Source organism: Opisthocomus hoazin, chromosome 11 (assembly GCF_030867145.1).
Source record: "Opisthocomus hoazin isolate bOpiHoa1 chromosome 11, bOpiHoa1.hap1, whole genome shotgun sequence".
Classification (NCBI taxonomy): Eukaryota; Metazoa; Chordata; class Aves; order Opisthocomiformes; family Opisthocomidae; genus Opisthocomus; species Opisthocomus hoazin.
The window spans coordinates 14,561,471-14,583,243 of NC_134424.1; the positions used below are offsets into that span (position 1 = coordinate 14,561,471).

The following is a 21,773-nucleotide window of genomic DNA, read 5'->3' on the forward strand; positions in this document are numbered from 1 at the left end:
AGTTAAGTGGTAGCTACAAAAGAGTTATGATTTTTTGTCTACATAAAGAAAAATAGGAAATAATATCAGAGGTCCCCACATTTAGTTAACGCAATGGAGTCTGTTTAAGTTCCAGTGTCTGTCATGTTTTTTTCGTTAATTCTGGCACCAGGAGCTGTGTTTAACCAATGACAAGTGTTAATTCAGAATTCTGCTGGCACTGCATGCTTCCTGGACAAAGGAGTTGTTTGAGTTCTGCAGTACTAGGAAAAGACTTCCCAATACCATGGCTAAAGAGTTCGTATAATATGGAAATACATACTTATCGTGAATAAGCCAGCACAAGAGAGAATTTGGCTTGCTGGCTGTGATTTAAAGGCTTTTATTATGGCACACAGAAATTCTAGTGAACTGTGTTTTATGTTGTTAAATTAGTTGGTTAGATTATTTGTTCAGGTAAAAAACAACAGTTTGTATGTTTTAGTATTTCACTTGTATTCAGGTAAAAGAAGTGCAATTTTCCCCTGCTGTTTTCTTCCTAAATCCATTGTTCTTTAAAAATGTAAATCAGTGACTCACAGTCAAACTTCAGACATTTGTGCTATATTCCTTTTTGGCAAATTGTTATTTGACCATAAAATTGTAGTAACCAGAATCCAAAATCTTGGGCTTGCTATTAATTGGATCCAGACCTAGCAAAAAACCCTGTTACTTCAAACTTTCCGTTGAAAGAGATACTCTTGTCTCTTAAGAGGAAGTTCGTGCTGTCATTGAGGTCACTCGTAGCAACAGAATTCTACAAACAGCAGAGTAAGTACCAACTGCCCAGCTTTTGTAAAAGGCAATGTCGTACAAATGGTTCTATTCTTATTTGCACGGCAGTTACATAAAAGATCCCTTACCATTGTAATTCACAGTAAAAAGCCATTTTCTTAAACTGCTTTTCAGTTAATAATTTTACTTTCCTTGCCTTTAGGATCACACCTCTGAATTAAATTTTAATGTCCCGCATTGGCTGATAATAACATATGATTTTTCATGTTTCATTTCTACAAACTCTTTCTAGACAAATACATAGCATATAGATTATCTCAGTTTTTTAGAATCAATCATCAGTCAGTAATACATAGTCTATTGGTCAGCTTTCTCTGGATTTTGTTGGCTTCACTAGTTCAAAAGCAGAATGTTTCTGTGTACATGTCTTCATGTATACTGTGCTCCAGAGCTATTGAATTCTCTGGCCGCTGCGTCTCTTCCTGCCACAAAATATGAGCCTAAACATTGTAAAGCTTTAAAAGTAATACAATTTGGGGTTATTTGTTTTTTTGTTTGCATGCATAAAGACACGGTCATGTTCAACAACAAAGTCAAGAATGTTTTTCTTTTCTTAATGAAATCTGAGGTTTTCTGTAATCACATGCTTGTGGAGCTGTAACTTGAGGGAATACACAGTATTTTGTGCGGATAACAAGACAAATCCAGTTCTAACTGGATCCAGTGGCAGGAAAATGGTCTGCGGGGATGTGGCTACTGAATGGATGACAGAGATGAGACGGATTTAGGCAGTAGGTTCTTTGTGGTCAGGATCAAGCAGTATTGTGGTTAAAAAGCACTTCTTGAACACCAGTTCTAAAGCTTCACATTGTTCATTGTTCTCATACTTGCCTGATGATTGACCAACATTCTCTTGCTCTAAGCACTTTACATCCACAAAATTAATGTCAGTCCTCACATTCTTTTGAGTAATTAGTGAGGAAAAGTTGTTCTTGCTTGGGAGTTCCAACACGTGTCATTTTTACTCTTACTGTGATACAGGCTACACTGGTATTATAAACTGGTAATTTCCTTTGGAGTCCTATGAACTAGGGTTTTGCAACTGGTGAAAGTGGTTGTGCTTAATGATCTGTAAAGTTTTGTGGTTTTCAGTGTCCTGAGACAAAAGCTTCATCTAGATTTACTACACAGTACTTATTTTTATAAATGAAAAGTGCACAAGTGCTTTTATTTTGCTCAATCTTGAAGAAATATTAGGAAATTAACATAATTCTTTATTTACATGGAAAGATGTGGGTCATGTTGGATACTGGTTGCTTGAATAGATATTGGAGGTTAGGCTGGCAGATTATGATTTACTTGCTCTGGTATAGCATGAGAACATCAGCTAGAATGTTTTTCTTAAAGCGTTTCTTCCTCCGTATTTTTAGACTGCACGCCTTATCTGAATTCTGTGGGAAGACATGTGATTGGAGATGTGCAGAACATAACCATCAGTCAGTATGCATGTTACGAACAGGTTGCAGTGACGATACTTTGGACTGCAAATGCCATCGGTAAGTAAGACCAAAATGGGCTAATTCATCATGTCTTCCGTAATAACTTCCTGCTGATTGATATTAAGTAAAATAATTAAATTATGCCGGGAATCATTGAAGCAAACTGCTTAAGAAGAAAGAAATTCTTGACAGCTTTGCAAAGCTGATGTTTTTGCTAGCTCACTTGAAATACCCTTAAAACTAGGATGCTATCTGCAGCCACACACTGCTTTTTACTATTCCAGTTTGTTGATTTTTCCCTGCTCTTTGGAACTGTGCAATAGCCTGGATTTTGTTTTCTGCCCCAAGGCGTTGGTGCATTTCAGTGGCATTGATTGAGTTTAATTGCTGATACACTTAAAGATTCTTTAGGATGCAGATTGTCTTACAGGTGGAAAACATTATTTAATCATAGCTATACAGACTTTAATGTGTTTCCTTGTCAGATATGGTCACTAAGAGTATTCTTCAATCCCTTAAATGTCTCTGGAAGTACCTTGTTGCCCACTAGAGCAGGAGGCTCCAAAGTGGGGGGTGTGCAAGATGATCCACTGTGGCATGTGAAGAAAATTTTAGAACCTCTATTTACATATTTTTTAGATCTTGAAAACAAAACTAAGCTTTACTAATACTTTATATATGGATTGACACTGGCACCGTTTTGGGGTCTCTGTGTCAGATGTTCATCTTTGAGGTGTGGTGCATGAGGTATCCTGGAGGCACAGTGGGTGTTCTGCAGCGTGGAGGGATTCCTGGTGGCACACTCACTCTTTCACTTGATTTGAGCGTATTGTGATGTATTGCAGTGTGTGGGTGCCAGGTGAAGTGGATTTACTGATTGTATTATCTAGTTTTAACTAAACTAACCATCATGAAATGGACAAGTGCCTTAAGATAATTGAAGATAATACCAATAATGCGAGCACATGTGAAGAAGAAAATAGTAGAGCTGACAGTTCCCCTAACCCTAGTACAGGCTCTTCATCAGCCACATTAGAAGGTAAAAACAATGACTATCTAATCAGTTCTGATAAAAAGTTAGCCAAAGTTATCAAAATTATCAAAACTATTTGAAATACAGATTTACACTTGCCACTGTTAATGACGAACCTTGACCTAAGTGTATAGTGTGCCTTGAGATTTTAGCTAATACTGTGAAGCCATCAGGATTAGAAAGACATTTGGAAACTAAGCATCTGGAACATGAAGACAAACCTCTGCAATTTTTTCAGCGATATTTAAAGCCACATGATACTCAATATAAGTACAAAATTTCACTAAACTTAATGATAAATCTGCAGAAGTCTCTTCCTGTGAAATCTCGTTTGAGATTTCTTACTCAGTTGTGAAAGAGCAAAAGCAACGTACTGCTGAGGAAACACTTTTTCTTCCTCCCATGGTAAAGCTGGATGAAATAATACAAGGAAATATTGGAATGACAAAAAGGATTCTGGGCTAAGGTTACAGAGATAGCACCACACATGAAATTCAGTCATTGCATCATTCATAGGGAAACTATTGCAGCAATGAAGTCGGAGCCAGAAGTGCACAGGATGTCATCAGTGTGATTAGTTTTATAAAAACAAGATATTCAAGTAGCAGAATATTTACAATACTTTGTAATGAGATGGCGAGTGACCATGAAAATCTTTTGTGCCATGCAGAGGTTCACTGGTTATCTTGTGGCAAAGTGCTTAAGAGTTGTTAACCTCAAATCTTTGAGTTAAGCATTCTTCTTTCACAAAAAGAGAAGTGTTAAATTTCCTGACCTTTTCTCTGATGACAAGTGGCTGTCAGTAGTATGCTACCCAGCAGATACTTTAAAAAACCCCAAACAAACCAAAACCACACTTAATGTGTCTCTTCAAGGTAAAGCTGACATTTTAACAATGAGAGAGAGTAACTGCTTTTTGAAAGAAACTCGACTGCTGTTGAAAGATATTTTTGAAAATGGATGTTTGGAAATGTTTCCTTTGTTATGTGATTTTGTTGCTGAAAACAATGCCAGCTTCTCACCTATAAAAACTCTCATAATTTACACTTAAAAAATCAGGAAACAGAATTTCCTAGCCTGTTGAAAAATCTTCTGAAGGCACAGTTTCAGTGGGTTTTGAACGCATTTGTTAAAAATATGAAAATGCAACACATGGAATCACAGAAATCAAGGCATAGAATCACAGAATGGTAGGGGTTGGAAGGGACCTCTGTGGGTCATCTAGTCCAACCCTCCTGCCAAAGCAGGGTCACCTACAGCAGGCTGCACAGGACCTTGTCCAGGTGGGTCTTGAATATCTCCAGAGAAGGAGACTCCATAGCCTCCCTGGGCAGCCTGTTCCAGTGCTCCGTCACCCTCAGAGGGAAGAAGTTCTTCCTCATGTTCAGACGGAACTTCCTGTGCCTCAGTTTGTGCCCATTGCCCCTTGCTCTGTCACTGGGCACAGCTGACATCAGGGAAGATAGAAATTTACTAGCCAAATTTTGAGAAAAGCCTTTGCATAATTAGAGGATGGAAGTGAAAAATGGGTATCATGGTTTAGCAAATGCAGCCGATGATGCACTTCATCCATTTGGATCCATCTGTCTTTGTGAGGTTATTTTTTCAGCTATGACAGCCATTAAAACCGAGTAATGAAATAAACTGAACTTAGAACCAGACCTTCAAATTGCCATATTACACAGTGTTAAACCAACATTTTAAAAAATAACAAAGCATATTCAATCACATAGCTCTCACTCAAAAATATTAATATTTTTAAGTGAGAACAAAAAAGTTTTTTGTATCATTAGTAAAATGTTATTTTAAAAATAGTTCTTAATCTTTATCTCATGCTTTTTAAATGTTTTTTGTGTATATTTTATAATGTACATAATATATTAGTGCATCGGTGTATTTTACAAATATACTGGGTGTTTGTGCTCAAAATTTTTTTGTTCACAGGAGTGTAGGATCAACAAAATTTGGAGACCGCTGCACTATAGTGCCCTCCCTCTGTGTCAGTACCTGCTCATCATTTCTTTTTCTTCATGCTAATTAAGGTCCTAAATAGAATAACGTAATATAAACTTATTTTTTTTTAGTCACCGGTGTTTAGCAAATGAAAGAAGTGGAGGTTTCTTCTACAATGTTTTTAATACTTCATTAAAGAATATTAACTGCAAAGGTGTTTTTTCATATTGATTAAAGAATTAGTTAAGCACAATACCGTTTCAAAATTCAAACAGAAATTTGTTTTTTTAATATTCTTTTTCTCATAGAGCAGAGTCTCAGTGTGATATTTCATGGTTCACACTCCCTCAAAAAGCTTTTAAATCAGGTTTTTCTTATGATTTAGTAAGAGCTGGAAGATTCCCAATTACGCAGTAGGATTGCGTCCTAAACGATGAGATGTGGCTAATAATGCAAATATGTATTTATTAAATTTGATGTAAATTTTTTAGCCTAGACCTGCATTTATTAAGTCAAACATTTTAGATAAGAAAAAATGTCATTGTTTTGTGGCCTCCCAGTATTGCATCTCGCTTTCATAATTTTTTTGATAAAAAAATAATGATTCATTTCTGGGATTTAAAACAATATATGAAAATTACACTTAGTTCTGCAAAACTGTGCAGTTGAAAGCATTTGGTAATCTTCAGCTCTAGACTAGGTGAATCAAATCTCTGTGGGAAACAAAGCTTGGTGTTCTTTCTTGTAATGATCAGAGGTTAATCCTTTGGAGAGCAGGAGGACAGAACTGCCATTGAAACATCCCGGGTAACACGGAGACTGGACACTTTCTCTTTCATGGTCTTCGTGTAAGCACACATAGTGCTTTTGTTCCATGGAATATTAAGAAAACATTGGGCAACTCGTGGTCTTTATCTTTTACAAGATTATAAAACATGAAAAAAACCCGCACAAAACCATGAAAACTGGTGAAACAGAGGTCATCCATGGAAAATCATACATTTGGGTTGGTGTTGTTTTGTTTTTTTATTTGACAAGCGTAGCATAAACTCAGATTAATCCCTTTTGATTTATGTGGCGTTTAGTTTATGAAGGCTGTGGCTGTGTCTTTGATAAATATGTGTTCTGCCATATGTAATGCTGTTGAAGAGATGTAATTAGACAGAGTGGTGGTAGTTAGTCTTGAAGAACTATGCAGTGACTTTGATACCTGAGCCACAAAACTGTCACAGGGTAAGACTCTGGCATTGTCCTGTGACAGTCGCATCCCCGTGACTCAGTTTAGTCATGTCATGCAGTAACTCCATGATGAGAACATTGCAAAGAAATGTAAAGACACTGTGCTGAGAGTTAGTTGTGTTAGAGCAACTTGAAAAAAATGGGCGTAGTTCTGGCATTGGTTATAAATAACTGGAAGTATTCATGCACTGGAATAAATTCCATTCCATTTAAGTCAAGTTTTCTGTTATCCCATACTGTACTAGAACTAAAGAAGTTGTAACAACCACTATCACTTTAATCTGGTAGTCTCTGAAATCATAGGAAGGTGTTACAAAGGAGTACTTCTATAATTTGCTCACAAAATGTTATATTTTGTTGCTAATAATGGAAATGTGAAGTTACTATAAAGTATTCCTGAGGGTGATGAAGGTAATGATGAGTTGTATTGCAGTGATAATTTGGGAGCCCCAGCTGAGCTGTGGGCCCCTCTGCTCCAAGCATTACACAAGTATGTAGTAATTGCAGCCTTTGCCAAAGATTGAATTCTAAATAGGCAAGAGAGAAAATGTGGGAAGAACTGACACACAACAACAGGTATTAAACATAAACATATTTCATATGAATAGCAAGTTTTGTTTTTAAAGACAATATATTCAAATTACATAAAATGCCACATTATGCATTTTGAAATATTAGTCTTCTATTTTAATGCCCTGCTGTTTGCAGGGATTGAATACCTGAAAGGATTTCGAGTAATACTTGAGGAGTTAAAATCAGAGGGAAGACAATGCCAGCAGATGGTTTTAAAAGATCCAAAGCAGCTCAGCCCCAGTTTCAAACGAACAGTAAGTGCTTTGTCTCAAGAAAAGTTTCTTTGTTTCTTGATTGTGTAAGTAATCTTGAATGTGTTTATCTGCTGCGTATAAATCTAAATATGTCTCTGTCTAAATATATACACAGTGTGCTGTTCACTAGGATGCAGGTTGCTTCCTAAAAGTATTATTCTTTAAATTAATGATAGTTGTTGATCTAGGCACAGATCTAGTCCTCTTCTATAGACACTTTCGTGAAGCTGGACACTGTCATTTGGGTGACTCTGGAGTACAGGTGCACATCTGTAGTAGTCCACATCCAACTCTGCACTGAGATTCCTCACGTCAATGTGTAAAGGAGGGGTAGATAAAGAATTGTTAATGTATTGATTTCTGCTTATGTTTGCAAAACTGTGGGCTTGTTTTGAAAGATACTTTCAGTTATAATTGTTGATTTTAAGATATGTTGCAATCTTGTCTTTTTGTAGGGAGTGGAATCTCAGCCCTTTGTAAATCTGAAGTTTGAAACAGATTACTTTTTAAAGATTGTTCCTTTTCCTTCTGTTAAAAATGAAAGTAATTATCACCCATTTTTCTTCCGAACTAGACGTAAGTATTGCATACAATGTAGTATTGCATATAATCTCTTCCCCAGTGGGTGCCCCCCCCCTTTTTTTTTTTCTTTTTTAGTTTTCCCAACAAAGGAATGTAATAGGTGATGGTGTTAGATGCGTCTGGGTTAAGATAGTTACTGACCTAGTCTTTGAAGGAAGATCTGGATGTTAAGTGGAAAGAATTCAGATGCCACAAATAAATTTGTGGTGTATGATAATACGTGTTAGACAACAACCAGAAGAAAAGTCTTAGGCAGGCTTGAGATTATCTCAGGTTTGCCTGCAGCAGGATTACTCCCATGGGTCTCAGGAACATTTGACTCATGAAGATGGTTTGCTCCTTCTCTCTGGACATTATGAAGATGCTCAGGTTGGTTTTGGTTTTGAGATCACAGTTTCAAAAACAGATACCTAGAGACAGATATAGATGAGTACATTATAAAATTAGATAGCAACAAATCAAGTTGAATTTCTCAAAATTACTTAGCAATTCTCACTGAAGTTAGAGAGAAAAAACTTGAATAAGCTCATCAGTGCTTAAATAGTATGATGAGAAACTGCAAGTACCCTTTGGGGTGAAATGTTGATATTTGTCCTACTTAGGTGTTTTTTCCCTTTAAAACTTTCTAAAAACATTTTCAGGTCTGTCTGTTGATGCAGACCACAATAACATTTATCTTTGTAATCGTGCTCAGCATATTTTTTTACTCTGAGTAAATGTATTTAAGGCTCGTTTCAACTTCCTTTCCTGCTGTGCTGTGTCTGGTGCTATCCCTTTTATCTCACTAAGGAATGCTATTTTCAAATTAATGAACCTATGTTTCTCATATAAAGATGAGAAGGAACTTGAAGTCATAACAAAGAAGTGAAGTTTGCGAAGTATATTTACTCCAGGCATATTAGAGACTGGGAAAGAAATGGGGATGCTGTCTTCAAAATCATGAACTCCCTTCTTTTGCCTTTGTTCTTTTTCTGTTTAAATAGCATAGCATTTTGATACTGTATCATTAACAATTTTTGTGTGTTTTTATAGCATGTGAATTGTTGCTACAGCCAGAAAACCTTGTCTGCAAACCTTGTAAGTAAAATGTAATACTTTCTGTATATTCATCTTACAAATTACTGTACTTGAAGAGTCACGTTTTTCCAATTCATTAATATCTCCTCTGACAGACTGGAAGCCCAGGAATTTGAATGTTACCCAGCAGGGTTTTAACATGCACGTGTCGTTTGATCATGCACCTCACAGCTTTGGGTTTAGATATTACTTTCTTCACTACAAACTTAAGCACGAAGGGCAATTTAAGCAAAAGACCTGCAAACAGGTACGTCACTGAGTTTTGCCAACTCTTCAAAGCACAAAACCTATTAACATTAGATGCTCTAAGGTTTTATAGAAACTTTAAAAATTTAAGACAATATAGAATACTATCAGTTTTAAATTTTTAAAACTATTTTATACTATTTATGTAAATAATAATTCTATTGTGATAGCACTCAGCAGTCAAAATCAGGATTGAGGACTCCATTGGAGCTTGAAAGTATAAGCAAATGGGAAGAGACTGTTTTATTACGTTTGTTATACATATGATTTCCTACTTTTTAATTTCACCTTTGCACCAAATTTGACCACTTCATAGATTACCCATCTGAGATGGTATCACAATATAGCTCTTATTTTAGTATGTGCATGGAATTAGGCTCTCTGTGGTTTCGTATGGCTGCGTGCTTACATCTTATTGTGGGAGCTGCAATTTGCTGTATAATTTTCCTTAACTTTGGTTAGTATTCAATGGCAAGTTTGTTCTCATTGGTCAACCTTTCATCCTAAGTCTCTGAAAGCTAGTTAGCTTCATGGGGGCATAATGTAGAGTTTATGTATTAGACCAAACTTTTAAGAGTTTTTTTGGATAATTAATCATAGTTTAGTTCTGCAGGCAGAGGGTTGTAGTCCTTGTATGTTTGAATGGAGAGACTTAGTTTTGCTTGTTTAAGGTGTCCTAGTACAGGAGGGGACTGTATATTTCTAAATCAATGTGAATGTATTTTTTATTAGGTTTTAAAAGTATGTGAATGGCTTGCAAAATATTCTTTCTTTGATACAGGAGCAAAACACAGATACTACAAGTTGTATTCTTCAGAATGTATCTCCAGGGGATTATATAATTGAGGTAATATTTATAAATAGTCATTTGTATAACAGCTAAATGAGTACGTTAATGAAGGAATTAACTGAAATTCAAGTATTTCAAGTCACTTCTTGATAAAAGTGGACTTCAGGCATCCTTACTGAATTACCTTGGGGAAGTAAAAGTTTTTAGACAGCTTGTTCTTGACCTTTCCATAGCTTTTCTTCCCTGAGTGCATAGCAGTTTCACCTGTGCCTTCACATAAAGTTGTGGGCCTGCAAAAATCTTGGACTTTATTTTTTTTTTAATTGGAATTCTGTAGTTTGGTCAATTTTTATTGTACTTAAAAAGTGGATATTTCTCCTGATGATGACAGTATGAAATCTGTAAGTTACAACATTAAACTATGTACCAACAAAGACAAATGATTTCCCTAATTACTAGTTTGTGGTGCTCTTTGATTTTAAATTTTGAACAGTAAGTTTCTTCACATTTGGTGATGAAAGCTGTTATAGTTGTTTACATATTGCAGAAAATCAATAAATTTCCACAAAATAAAATTCAACTTTTACTTTTCAAAGCTGGTTGATGACACTAATACGACAAGGAAAACAATGCACTATGCGCTAAAACCAGGTATGAATTTTGGTTTTTTTAAACAGCATACAGTATTTACCATATTAATTTAAATTCAGTTTTAATTATGTTGGAAATAGATTTTGATTTGACCTGTATGTTTGCCGTAATCAAGACTACTGAGGGAATTGTGCTGTGATCTTCTGACCTAATGAAAAAAGAGTAGACATGCACACTTGTACATATACATCTGCCTCTTTGTACGTATATATTTAGCACAGTTTAGATCAATATATCATTGGAAATCTTTGTGGGAAAGTCACTTTTGTTGTATATATGGATATGAAGAATCATAGCCTGTATCTTAATTGCGTGCAACTGATAGGTACCTGCAGTAATGTGGAAATAATGTAATGAAACTGTGAGAGCAGCCTAAATGCATTACCTGCCTGCATACTTCAGCCCTGAAATGAAATTGAGCAGTCTGGAAAACCTGTCAGGTGGATGCTTAGCATGTCTGTATCAGACCAGTTACTGAGAAGCTAAATAAGGATTTCAGAAAGTAACTGCAGACGCAAAACATTGCCACAGACGGCGGCAATGGGCAAAAATGGACTGAATCCTAATGCACATTGCTACAGATAATCTGCGCAGGAAGACAATTCTTTCTAAGTGGCTAGCTCAGCACCCTGCGACAAAAATCTGACAGGTCTGAATGACTATTGCATATCTTACCAAAACCAAACTTCATGTGAAGTTCTTCTCATGGGAGGAGGTATGAGTTGGCATACGGCTCTTCTTACTGTGTTAGTTGCTCTGATGCTGTGGTGACGGGAGCAATCAGCATGAAACCTATTTGAAATGGAGCAGAACATGATGCTTGATTCTACTATATATTTGGGAATTACCTGATAATAATGAACTGCAGCAGCTTGACATTCCCAGTGTGATGATTTGTTTAGATAATTATGATATAGCTTATTTGCATATGGCTAATTATGCTTTATTTTTCAAAGTACATTCGCCGTGGGCTGGACCGATAAGAGCTATTGCCATTACAGTCCCTTTAGTTGTCATTTCAGCATTTGCAACGCTTTTCACAGTGATGTGCCGCAAGAAACAGCAAGGTAAGAGGCTTTATTCAATACAGAGTTGCATTTAAAGACGCACTTTTGCAACCAAAAAAGTCTTAACTGCTAGGTTTATTCCAGAAGTACCTTTATCTGAAGAACTTTCTACCTCTTTCCTTCCTCTCCACAGTTCTTTTGTGTGTTGCAACCTGTAGCAAATTTGTAATCAGTGTCTGATGGTAATTTGTTGCCATAGAAAGTATTGTATAACAGATCAAGACTTCACTGTAGAAAGGAGAGAATGAAAGAGCTGTTGGGAAATATTTTTGGTTTCAAGTTTTTTTTTTTTATTTGTGAAAGTACTGCGTGACTGCGTAGAATACAAACAGATCTGTAATTTGATACATTTTAAACATTCCCTCATTTAATTCAGAAATATCTAATTTATATTTATTTTAAACCAGAAGGAAAGTAAAGCCGTGTGATGACAGTACAGTCCTCAGCACTGTCTAGAATACTACCTGTATCTGTTATTCCAGATTTGCACACTTTCCTGGAAGTTGCCTGTATACTTCATCCTAAGCCGTCTTCCTAAATTTACTCTTTCTGAGACTTACTTGCAGATGTTTCTCTGAAATAGATTCTATCCCTCTTTGCTGACTTCTCTCTCCTATGTGTCCAGGAGCTGGCAAGCCACATTTGTTATGCTGAGATGTTAAAAATCAGTTGGCATTTTTTTGTAGAATCTAGGGAATCATGCAGTTTCATTAATATGGAAAAAGAGATTACTTCCCCAAACCTCACACATCTGTGTTATCCATCTGAATTTTGGCATTGAGGTGCAGTGCAAGTGCTGTATGCCATCCGGGTTAAATCCTTTTACCTTCTGGTCTTCTGTGGTTGTCCCTTTGCTCACAGCTAGCACAGTTCCAACAGAAAAAAACAGGCAAATCACTAAGGATTTGTCTACAGAGAGAGTTGTTCCAGAATAGTTATTGCTGATGAATTGTTCTAAATTAAATTCCTAGATGGATAATTATATTTTCAAATACTCATGCTTTATTTCAAATTAGCTTAATCAGCTGTGGAACTAGATTGAATTAGTCTATTAGTCTGATGTAGGCCCAGACTTTTACGTTCCAGCATAAGAGCATATATATAAGGAAAGAAACACCAATAGCTATTTTGATTTAAATTAATCATATCTTAATTCAAATTAATGTCAAATTAATGTCCAAATGTGTGTTTATATATATACCAGAGAGATATACTGTATGATATTCTGAAGGGATCTGTATTCTGGAGTTTAATATTCTTACCTGGCTTGTGTCATGTTTGTTTTTTTTTTAAAAACAAGTCTTTGTTATACAGGAAACTCGTGATGATGGTACATCTTTAAGGTTTTGTAATATTTGAACACAGAAGTAAAGACTGTTGAAGGTGGATAGAGGCGAAACAACCTCATTCTATTTATAAAATAAACCCTTCTTGAGTTTACTGAGTTGTACAGTAATAACTGCACATTTCACTTTCAAAGTGTGTTCCACATATGTAGCAACTTATAAGCTGGATAAATAGAGTGTGTGTAAATTTTTCAGGCTGGAAAGGAAAGAAATATCTTTTGAAAAAAGTCATTACTGTATGCATTGGTAATGAGCCTACAAAAGTTTTAAAAAAAAACAAAACAAAACCAAGCTTTATAGTGTGAACTCTCTTTCTCTTTTGCAATTTAGAAAATATATATTCCCATCTAGATGAGGAGAGCTCAGAATCTTCAGCATATGCTGCAGGTCTCCATGTGGAAAGACTTCGTCCCCGGCCAAAAGTGTTCATCTGCTATTCCAGTAAAGATTGCCAGAAACACATTAATGTCATCCAATGCTTTGCCTATTTTCTTCAGGACTTTTGTGGTTGTGAGGTAAACTCAACATTTCTTCTGTAAAGAGAGTTTCCTTAACTGAAACAGCACCCCCAAAACTCAAAATAATATGCGCTTGAAAATGGGATATTTCAATCTCTCCTTTCCATAGAGATAACTTTTGTTATTTCTCTAAATATTTGCTATATAAATTTTCTTTACTTAGGGAACGGAACAGATCATAGCCTGCTTAAAAATAACAGAATAGTGGAAAATGAGTACCACATTGACTGCAGGACTTTCATTCAGCTGTGTTTAGCTTGTTTCATATGAACTGCTTTGGCTGCAAGTAGGTATTGCATCTTTATAGTTGGTAGCCACAAAAAGGTGTTAGTCTATCCGATACACTTCAGTATTCGTAAAATACCTTTTATGTTCTAATTTTAAAATAGTTGAATCTATCAAAACTCCTACTCATAGAGAAAAATCTGTGTAATTAGGATTAATAGTTGAAATTATGTATTCATTTTTATTGATGGTTTTTTTTTTACTTCCCTTCTGTTCCATTAATGCTGTAAAATCAGCATGTCTTTTCCTGGTTTCCATTTCAAGCTATGAGAAGGCCATTCACATTGTTACTTTAAACAACTAGGCTTAGAATCTCAGGCTTGTTTCTAAAATATAATGAATATGTGACCGGTGTTTTGCTTTCCAACTGTACAACGGCAAGACAATTGTTAGTCTATTTTTGCTGTGTTTTAATCCTGCCACCGTGACTTTAAATGGAAGAACCGAAGCTGTTTTTTCGACTATGCAGCAAGGCTGAACTCTAGTGGCCAAGCACAGTAACGTGATCAATGCCTCGCATGTTTGGGGCTCTTCACTGTTTATTTGCGTTTTACATGGTTCAGGTAAGGTGTTTTATAGGTAACTTGCTTGAATCCGCCTTTTAGAGATGTGCTTTAGCCCTGCTACCACCATACCTCTTTGGAATAGTATTAAGGTGAGCTGTTAACCGCTATAATTATGTACCATGGAACATACAGTATCAGGCATCGTTTAAGATTTATATAACAAAATATTGATAGCACCTACATACAGAAATAATGGGTTGCTGTTATTAATATTAATAATATTAATTAATATTAACATATATGTTACATAATAGAACAAGTATTTTTCATGTGGAATTGGAATGTTTTCTTGTAAAGGACAAAACCAGTGGCATTTAACAACCATTTAAAATAAAAACTTGACCACACTAAAAATCCTTTCTCACAGATAGCAGATCGGACAGTATTCTGAAGAACAGAAAAAAAAACCAGTCACAAAAGTAAAACTACCTATACTGTACCTTTATCAGAGTATCTCCTAAGAAGCTGTGAAATGACTTCTCCTCCCCAAGCATAGAATAGAGTATTTCGGCTGGAAGGGACTCGTCAGGGCCGACTGCGTGACCGCCTCGGGCATGGTCACTTTGTGCCTGTAGCTGACTGTGCGGTAATGGTTTCAGGAGTCCTCCACCTACTCTCTGTCTTGTGACATGGCAAAGTTTTCCACTCTGTTATGGATGATATAGCAAAGCAAAAATACTTTGTTCTCTGGAAAAACGCTCGAGCGAAGACTTCACAAGTGATTTTGATGAGTGTCTATTCTGAAAGTTTTTTTGCATCTTTTTTCTGTTATTGTACTGCTCCTTCTTTCTTTAATGACATAAAGCATTGTGTCCTGCATCTTGGGGTACACAGGCATTTCAGACCATGTAGAACGTTCAGAAAATTTGACAAAGTACAAAATAAAACAAATCTTATGATAAAATTTTCAGAGCTTTCTTATCAGAGATAACCTGCTGCTGATTTGCATCCTAACTCAGAGGACTCAGTGGTACAGGCACTAATGATGTTTGTATCTAGATATGAAAATTCTTGGCATCAGACTTCATTAATATGGAAAAGATGATCTATGAATATGGATTTCCATTACATTCAGCACATTAAGGACTGAAGTATACAACCGTTAAATTGTTTGAGGCAGGCACAATACATTGTTTATTGTGGATTGACAGTATCTAATTTGATCAGAAAAGTAAATAGTAATTTACTTGGTCCAGCCACATTTTCTATGTTCTTTTTATTGCCCTAGAAATATTGCTATATACCAAATCCATAGTAGTTTTATTTTTTAAGAAACTACCCAGTTTACATTCAGCTACTTAGCTTTGCACTGTCACTCTGTTACTTGTTGCTTCCATAAATTTACATGTAACACATGTATAAATAGGTATGTTTTTCTTTAAGTAATAAATATGCAGCAAAATGCATTCATATATCATTCTTTGTTTGTTTTTTTAAAAAAAAAAAGCCTGGAAGGTTTTCCTTTTTGCCTTAGCAATTTATCCACTTCCTTAACCCAGTGAAATATTCAGCCCACAGGGAAAGTTTAGAATTAATGTGAGGCCTTGCTCATTTTGGTGAATACCTACTGACATAGTTACTATCAGTGATTCCAGTTTGTCTGCTATCAGTGCTGTGTTAATTACTACTTATTTATCTTTTAAAATAGCGCATATTTGCATCAGAGTTAAGCTATAGTTAAACTCATCATTAATTCTCAATTGTCGGATAAATACATGTTGACTCATTGAGTATAACTTATTTAAATTTTATTAGCAAATATATCTAATAATCTAATAATGAGTATCAACCAGAATGTTCTTTTCTCTTCCAGGTGGCTCTGGATTTGTGGGAAGATCTAAGAATTTGTAAAGAAGGTCAGAAAGAGTGGCTTATTAAAAAAATAAACGAGTCCCAATTTATCATCATTGTGTGTTCCAAGGGAATGAAATACTTTGTTGAAAAAAAGAACTGGAAGCACAGAGGGATAACCAAAGATGCAGGAAAAGGAGAACTCTTTCTGTTTGCTGTGTTGACTGTTGCAGAGAAGCTTCGTCAGGCAAAGCAAAATTCAAATGACCTCTGCAAATTCATTGCAGTCTACTTTGATTACTCCTGTGAAGGAGACATCCCTGGTATTCTGGATCGAAGTACAAAATACAAACTCATGGACAATCTCCCTCAGCTGTATTCACATTTACACTCCAGAGATGTTAGTGTACAGGATTCAGAGGTGTTTCCTGTTAACATTAGTAAAAGGAATTATTTCAGGAGCAAATCTGGGAGGTCCCTTTATGTTGCCATTTGCAATATGCATCAGTTCATTGATCAGGAACCGGACTGGTTTGAGAAACAATTTATTCCCTTGCTTCCACCTTCTTTACATTACTCAGAGCCTGTCATGGAAAAATTTGATTCGGGCTTGGTTTTAAATGACTTAGTGAATAAACAGGTGATGGATGGTGATTTTTACCTGAAAACAGATGTAAATATTATTTCATCTGGAAATTCAGACTCTCACTGTATAATTCAGCACTTAAACCTTCGAGAAGATATAGAAACTCAGGACATTCAAGGTGGTGGCAGCTCTGTTCTTCAGCCGTTGTTACATGTTGTTAAAGCTTCAGATGTTAAAGATATGCCTCGAGATTCTGGAATCTATGATTCGTCTGTTCCTTCATCTGAATTATCTTTACCTTTAATGGAAGGACTATTGACAGACCAAATTGAAACATCTTCCATTACAGGAAGCGTTTCTTCATCATCAGGTTTAGGTAAGATACAGAAGTGTTGATATTCAGTTATTGTAAGCCTATTTCTACTATCTCAAAATACTTAAGATAGTATGTGAGGAGCCATATAGAAGGCTGCAGAGGAAGGTACGCATTGTGTAAAGATGGTGAAAAAGATGGATTTCAGTAATTTTAGATAAATGAATCTTTTCCTTAACTTACTGGGGGGGGGGGGATTCCTTAGCTAAGTAAGATTTCACTAAAATTATATTAATAAGTCACTTCTTGTTAATTGACGTGTTATTAAAGAGACTGCTTCTTTCTTCCGGGGACTCCTTGGCAGCTGGGACACTCAGCTGACAGCTGCGTGGTTTAATCAAGAGGGTGATGCGTTGAAGTGTTCTTACAGAACGGCCGTAAATCTAAAACTGACATCCTGTTTTGCTTCAGCACATACTGGAACCTTTAGGGATATAGTCTGTACTATGGTTAACTCAAGTTTCAGAATGACATTAGGCTTCTCATTGGATATGGGCCTGGTAGGAATGAACAAATGGGTTTCAGTTAAGGAATTTAAATGCTTGGATGACACTCTCCAACATAGATACCCATCTTAGATGCCTCCAGTTAGAAGGTGTAAATACTGCCTCAGGCTATATAAAAAGCTGCTGTGACCTTACTAGTTACAGTACATTGAACTGGCATCACAACTACATCAGTGTGGAATGTTCCAGCAGCTGTATTCATAGAATAAAACTGCTTTTTGCTGAGATTTTCCTTAAGCAGCTCCAAAAGGTGAATATTGCATTTAGATGATGTTATGCTGTTGTATTTTTGTGAATCAGTGTTGACAGTGAGCTAATTTGTTAGACTTTTCTCTTGGCTAAATGGATCATTTTTTATTATTATTCAGACAATTCATAACTAATATTTGGTGCCAGAATTCTCTTGGGGGGAGAGAATGTAGATGTTGGTTTACAGATATAGCATCTATATCTATAGGCTAGATAGTCTATAGGACAAAATAACTAAAACCTGAAAACTTTTCAGGTGGAGAAAATAGATTTACCGATTTAATTGCTTAAGCCACAAATACTCTGTTATTGTTTCAAAATTAATATTATATTCTTTCATTTCCTGCCATCTTTGAACATAGCCTTTTTTCACATTTGTGGGAAAAATTACAGGTGATATCTGTAAAAGTTCTAGTGTTGGATGCAAGTAGGATGCTAGTTTAAAATTTATGGCCTCTCAGTGAGAATGCTTTACCAGTATTCCCCTCCTGATTCAATCACAGAGCTGTCAGCTGGGTATCCCAGCTGCCGAGGAGTCACTGGAAGAAAGAGGCAGTCTTTGCAGTAATTAATTCTCAAGTCACATACCTACTTGTTAGCATGTTCCAGCTACAGAGGTTAAACATTATAGCACTAGCTGGTGGAGTTGGATCTTAACACTGATATTCCAGCATCTTGAGAAACCCCAATAACTTCTGCCATTTTCCCGTTTACTGTCCCTGCCCAAAAGCACCACTCTGACTGACTCTCACTCAACCCCCCCTCACCCAAACCACAGTCCTAATCATGTACAGGGTACAAAGGAGACAGTCTGTAGAACTGAGCATCATCTGCCTGTTAGAGTGCAACCCATTAAATCTTTTCTGTCACAGACGTACAAAATATTTGTAGGCCTAACATTTATATGCCTAATAATGAGAGTAGATAGAATTTTTTAGATTTTATTCTTGTTCGAAGAGTTGGACATGTCCAAATTATTGCTCTGAATTCACAGTACCATTTCTGTTCTGGCTACCTATTTTTTACCCATTACTTAATCAGAACAGAAGTGAACAGCTCTGTCATTTAGCATCTCAGTGTAGATCTTTCCTTTCTCTTTACAGGACAGTTTGATTTCATCTTTTGAATTGTAATCATAAGTCACATAATCTGTAATACTTTCTATGTTTCAGTGCAGTTCATGTGCAGACTACTGATCTGCAAAGAAAAGGTTATCGAAGAGATCACTATATTGGGCATTATCAACTGAAGCTCAAACCAGTTTAATTTTGAGGGAGTACCGATGACCAAACCTTTACTAGGTCCATTCACTAATAAGGTCTTCTCTAAGAAGCCCTGCCTGGGAGAAAATTTGTATTAATTCAGTAGATAAGGAGTTGCAGAGCTTGGTAGTTCAGCCTCGTGAATGTATGGCATTATGATCCAGAGGGTTTTCATAAGTTTGCATTCTTTCTAAAATGTTGATCAGATACAAAGGCAACGTTTCAATTAATGAACCTCTCTTTTTTTCTTTTTATAGGGGAAGAAGAACCGCCTGTAATCAGTGCTACAAAATTCTTAGTGCCTGGAATATGTAAAGCAGAACTTCATTGTCATATCCATAATGATGAACTGCAGGCAATTGCTCCTTTGTAATACATTACAACATTTTTATGCATTGCCACTTTATCAACAGCCTCTGTTTGTGCTTTAACTACCACACTGTCTCAGCACTAAATCTACTTGAAGGAACAAACACTCCCTGAGGAAGATCTGTGATTCCGAAGGGATTTTTTTTATGGCCAGTAAACTTGAATCTGTTGGTCTTTTATATAAAGTCTTCCATAATTTAAAAAAATGCAGCATGGAAAAATAGATGAGAATACATTTCAGAGTTATTCCTATTACTAATTAAAATGTCATGATATTACACTGTTTACAGATGCCATAATCAAAATTGACTTTATTTTGCTAGAAATAATCTTGCAACTGGACATAAAATAGTGTGCAACATTAAGTCTTAGCAAATTTTCTAGTCCAGCCTCTAGTTTTAAGTGCTGACATACTTGATGGCAGGAGTGTTGTAGTGAACGAGAGCATAATTTTTTTCAGAAGCAGGATAAAATGCCAAAGGTAAGATCAAGAAATTCTCCGTCAGAAGAAATCACTTTCTTATCAATGTCTGAGCTCCGTTCCTCACAGTATCCTCTCTTTTCCCAAATGTCAATGTGTCTCAGTATTTAATTTCAGATAAGTGCCTATCTCCCTCTTCTGTATGATTCTCCTATCTGTTCCCCACAATCTGGCTATAATGACTCATGAATAGTACCATACTGAGTCTGAAGTATCATTTTCAATAAACAAAAATATAGATCCTGCATATGCTAAGTGATACCATGGAAACCCAAGTATCCTGTTTTCTCCCTGGAAGGGCTAATATAAGGAGTACTTTAAAGAGATGGGAGAAGGAAGACCAAATTTTTTATTTAAGACATCATTCTGGATTTGTTCAGCCACGAGATGAATATGCTTTGTGGGGGATTTCGTGTCGTCCTTCAAGGACGTGCTGCTACAAAATCACCTGGGGCAAAACCAGTTAAGAGAAGCAGTTAACAGGCGTGAATACTTTTATTTGTTTTGAGCCAACCAGTAAACGGAAGCCTATGAGTTATTTTGCAGTTATTTTTCACACTACATAGCGTTACTTAGTGATTAAGATAGTGTAATATTACTAGTGTTATATTAACAAAAAATGCTAAAACTACAACTGGACATGTTTATCTAAAGACACAGAGCATGCCTGTCCATCCTTTTGCAGTGACCACATAGGTCACTCGCATCATCCATCCCTGCCGTTTCCAAAGAGCAACTTCTCGTAAGTAAAACCCATCTGTGTAACTGCAATTCTAGGCACGATTATAATAAGCATGATAACAGCAAATAGTCAAGGACACCTTATCAATGTGCCTTTGCTAATTTTGCTCATGGAGTGAGATTCTGTCTTGATCCACCTGTCTTCACATTCTGCTAAACCTATTCCTAAAAGTTACCTTTTGGAATACATCAACTGAGAACTTGCACACCTCAAATATCAATTAGACATTGCTAACTCTTACATTGTATTATCTATTTTAATAGCATGAGATAGAACTATTAAACCAGTGAAGATTTGGATAACTGAGTAGCTTTAAAGCTCCTGTTTTTTTTTTTTTTTTTTGCATCAGTTTATATTTAATCATTTGAATTTCCAAATAAGAGACTCTTAAAATTGTTGTCACAGATGGAGCAAGAAAGTACGGTAACAATTATTTGAACATAACCATCGATGGCAGAACTCTGGCATGCTTTGCAATTGTAATGTGGAATTCTGTGATCAACTAGATGTATGGGTCAGATTTGGAGGGCCTTGTTCTTTAATGTAATGTTCCTTACTCTTCCCATTTTCTGAATTTGAAAGAAATTTGAACTGGAAAACCTCAAACTTTCAATAGCTAAGTAAGTTGTAGGTAGTTTTAAGTACCTAGTGTGTAACCTGTGCCTTCAATGAGGGTTTTTGGGGTTTTTTTTTTGTTTTTGTTTTTGTTTTTTTTTTTAATGCTGTGCCTTGGCTGTACGGAAAGCAAAATTCTTTGTTTTCCCATTCTTTGAAGTTGAAAGATGCCTGGGTCAAACTGGGCAGAATAATCATAGAATCATAGAAAGTATTGGGTTGGAAGGGACCCCTAGAGGTCATCTAGTCCAACCCCCCCGCAGCAAGCAGGGACACCGCTAACTAGATCAGGGTGCTGAGAGCCCTGTCCAACCTGGCCTTGAGTGGTTCCAGGGATGGGGCCTCCACTACCTCTCTGGGCAACCCG

General features: G+C 36.2%; 1 protein-coding gene across 1 annotated transcript in view; it reads left to right on the plus strand.

Moving 5' to 3' along the window:
* The window catches only part of IL17RD (interleukin 17 receptor D), a 48,457-nt gene extending 27,374 nt beyond the window's left edge, over nt 1–21,083 (plus strand). Inside the window, exons 3-13 of the mRNA XM_075432308.1 lie at nt 2,184–2,309; nt 7,186–7,304; nt 7,760–7,880; nt 8,919–8,963; nt 9,059–9,210; nt 9,991–10,056; nt 10,596–10,650; nt 11,607–11,717; nt 13,394–13,578; nt 16,246–17,185; nt 19,457–21,083. Of these exons, the coding sequence (XP_075288423.1) occupies nt 2,184–2,309; nt 7,186–7,304; nt 7,760–7,880; nt 8,919–8,963; nt 9,059–9,210; nt 9,991–10,056; nt 10,596–10,650; nt 11,607–11,717; nt 13,394–13,578; nt 16,246–17,185; nt 19,457–19,572 (2,036 nt within the window). The 3' untranslated portion in view covers nt 19,573–21,083. The remainder of the gene's footprint in view (nt 1–2,183; nt 2,310–7,185; nt 7,305–7,759; nt 7,881–8,918; nt 8,964–9,058; nt 9,211–9,990; nt 10,057–10,595; nt 10,651–11,606; nt 11,718–13,393; nt 13,579–16,245; nt 17,186–19,456) is intronic.
* The last annotated feature ends 690 nt before the right edge of the window (nt 21,084–21,773 follow it).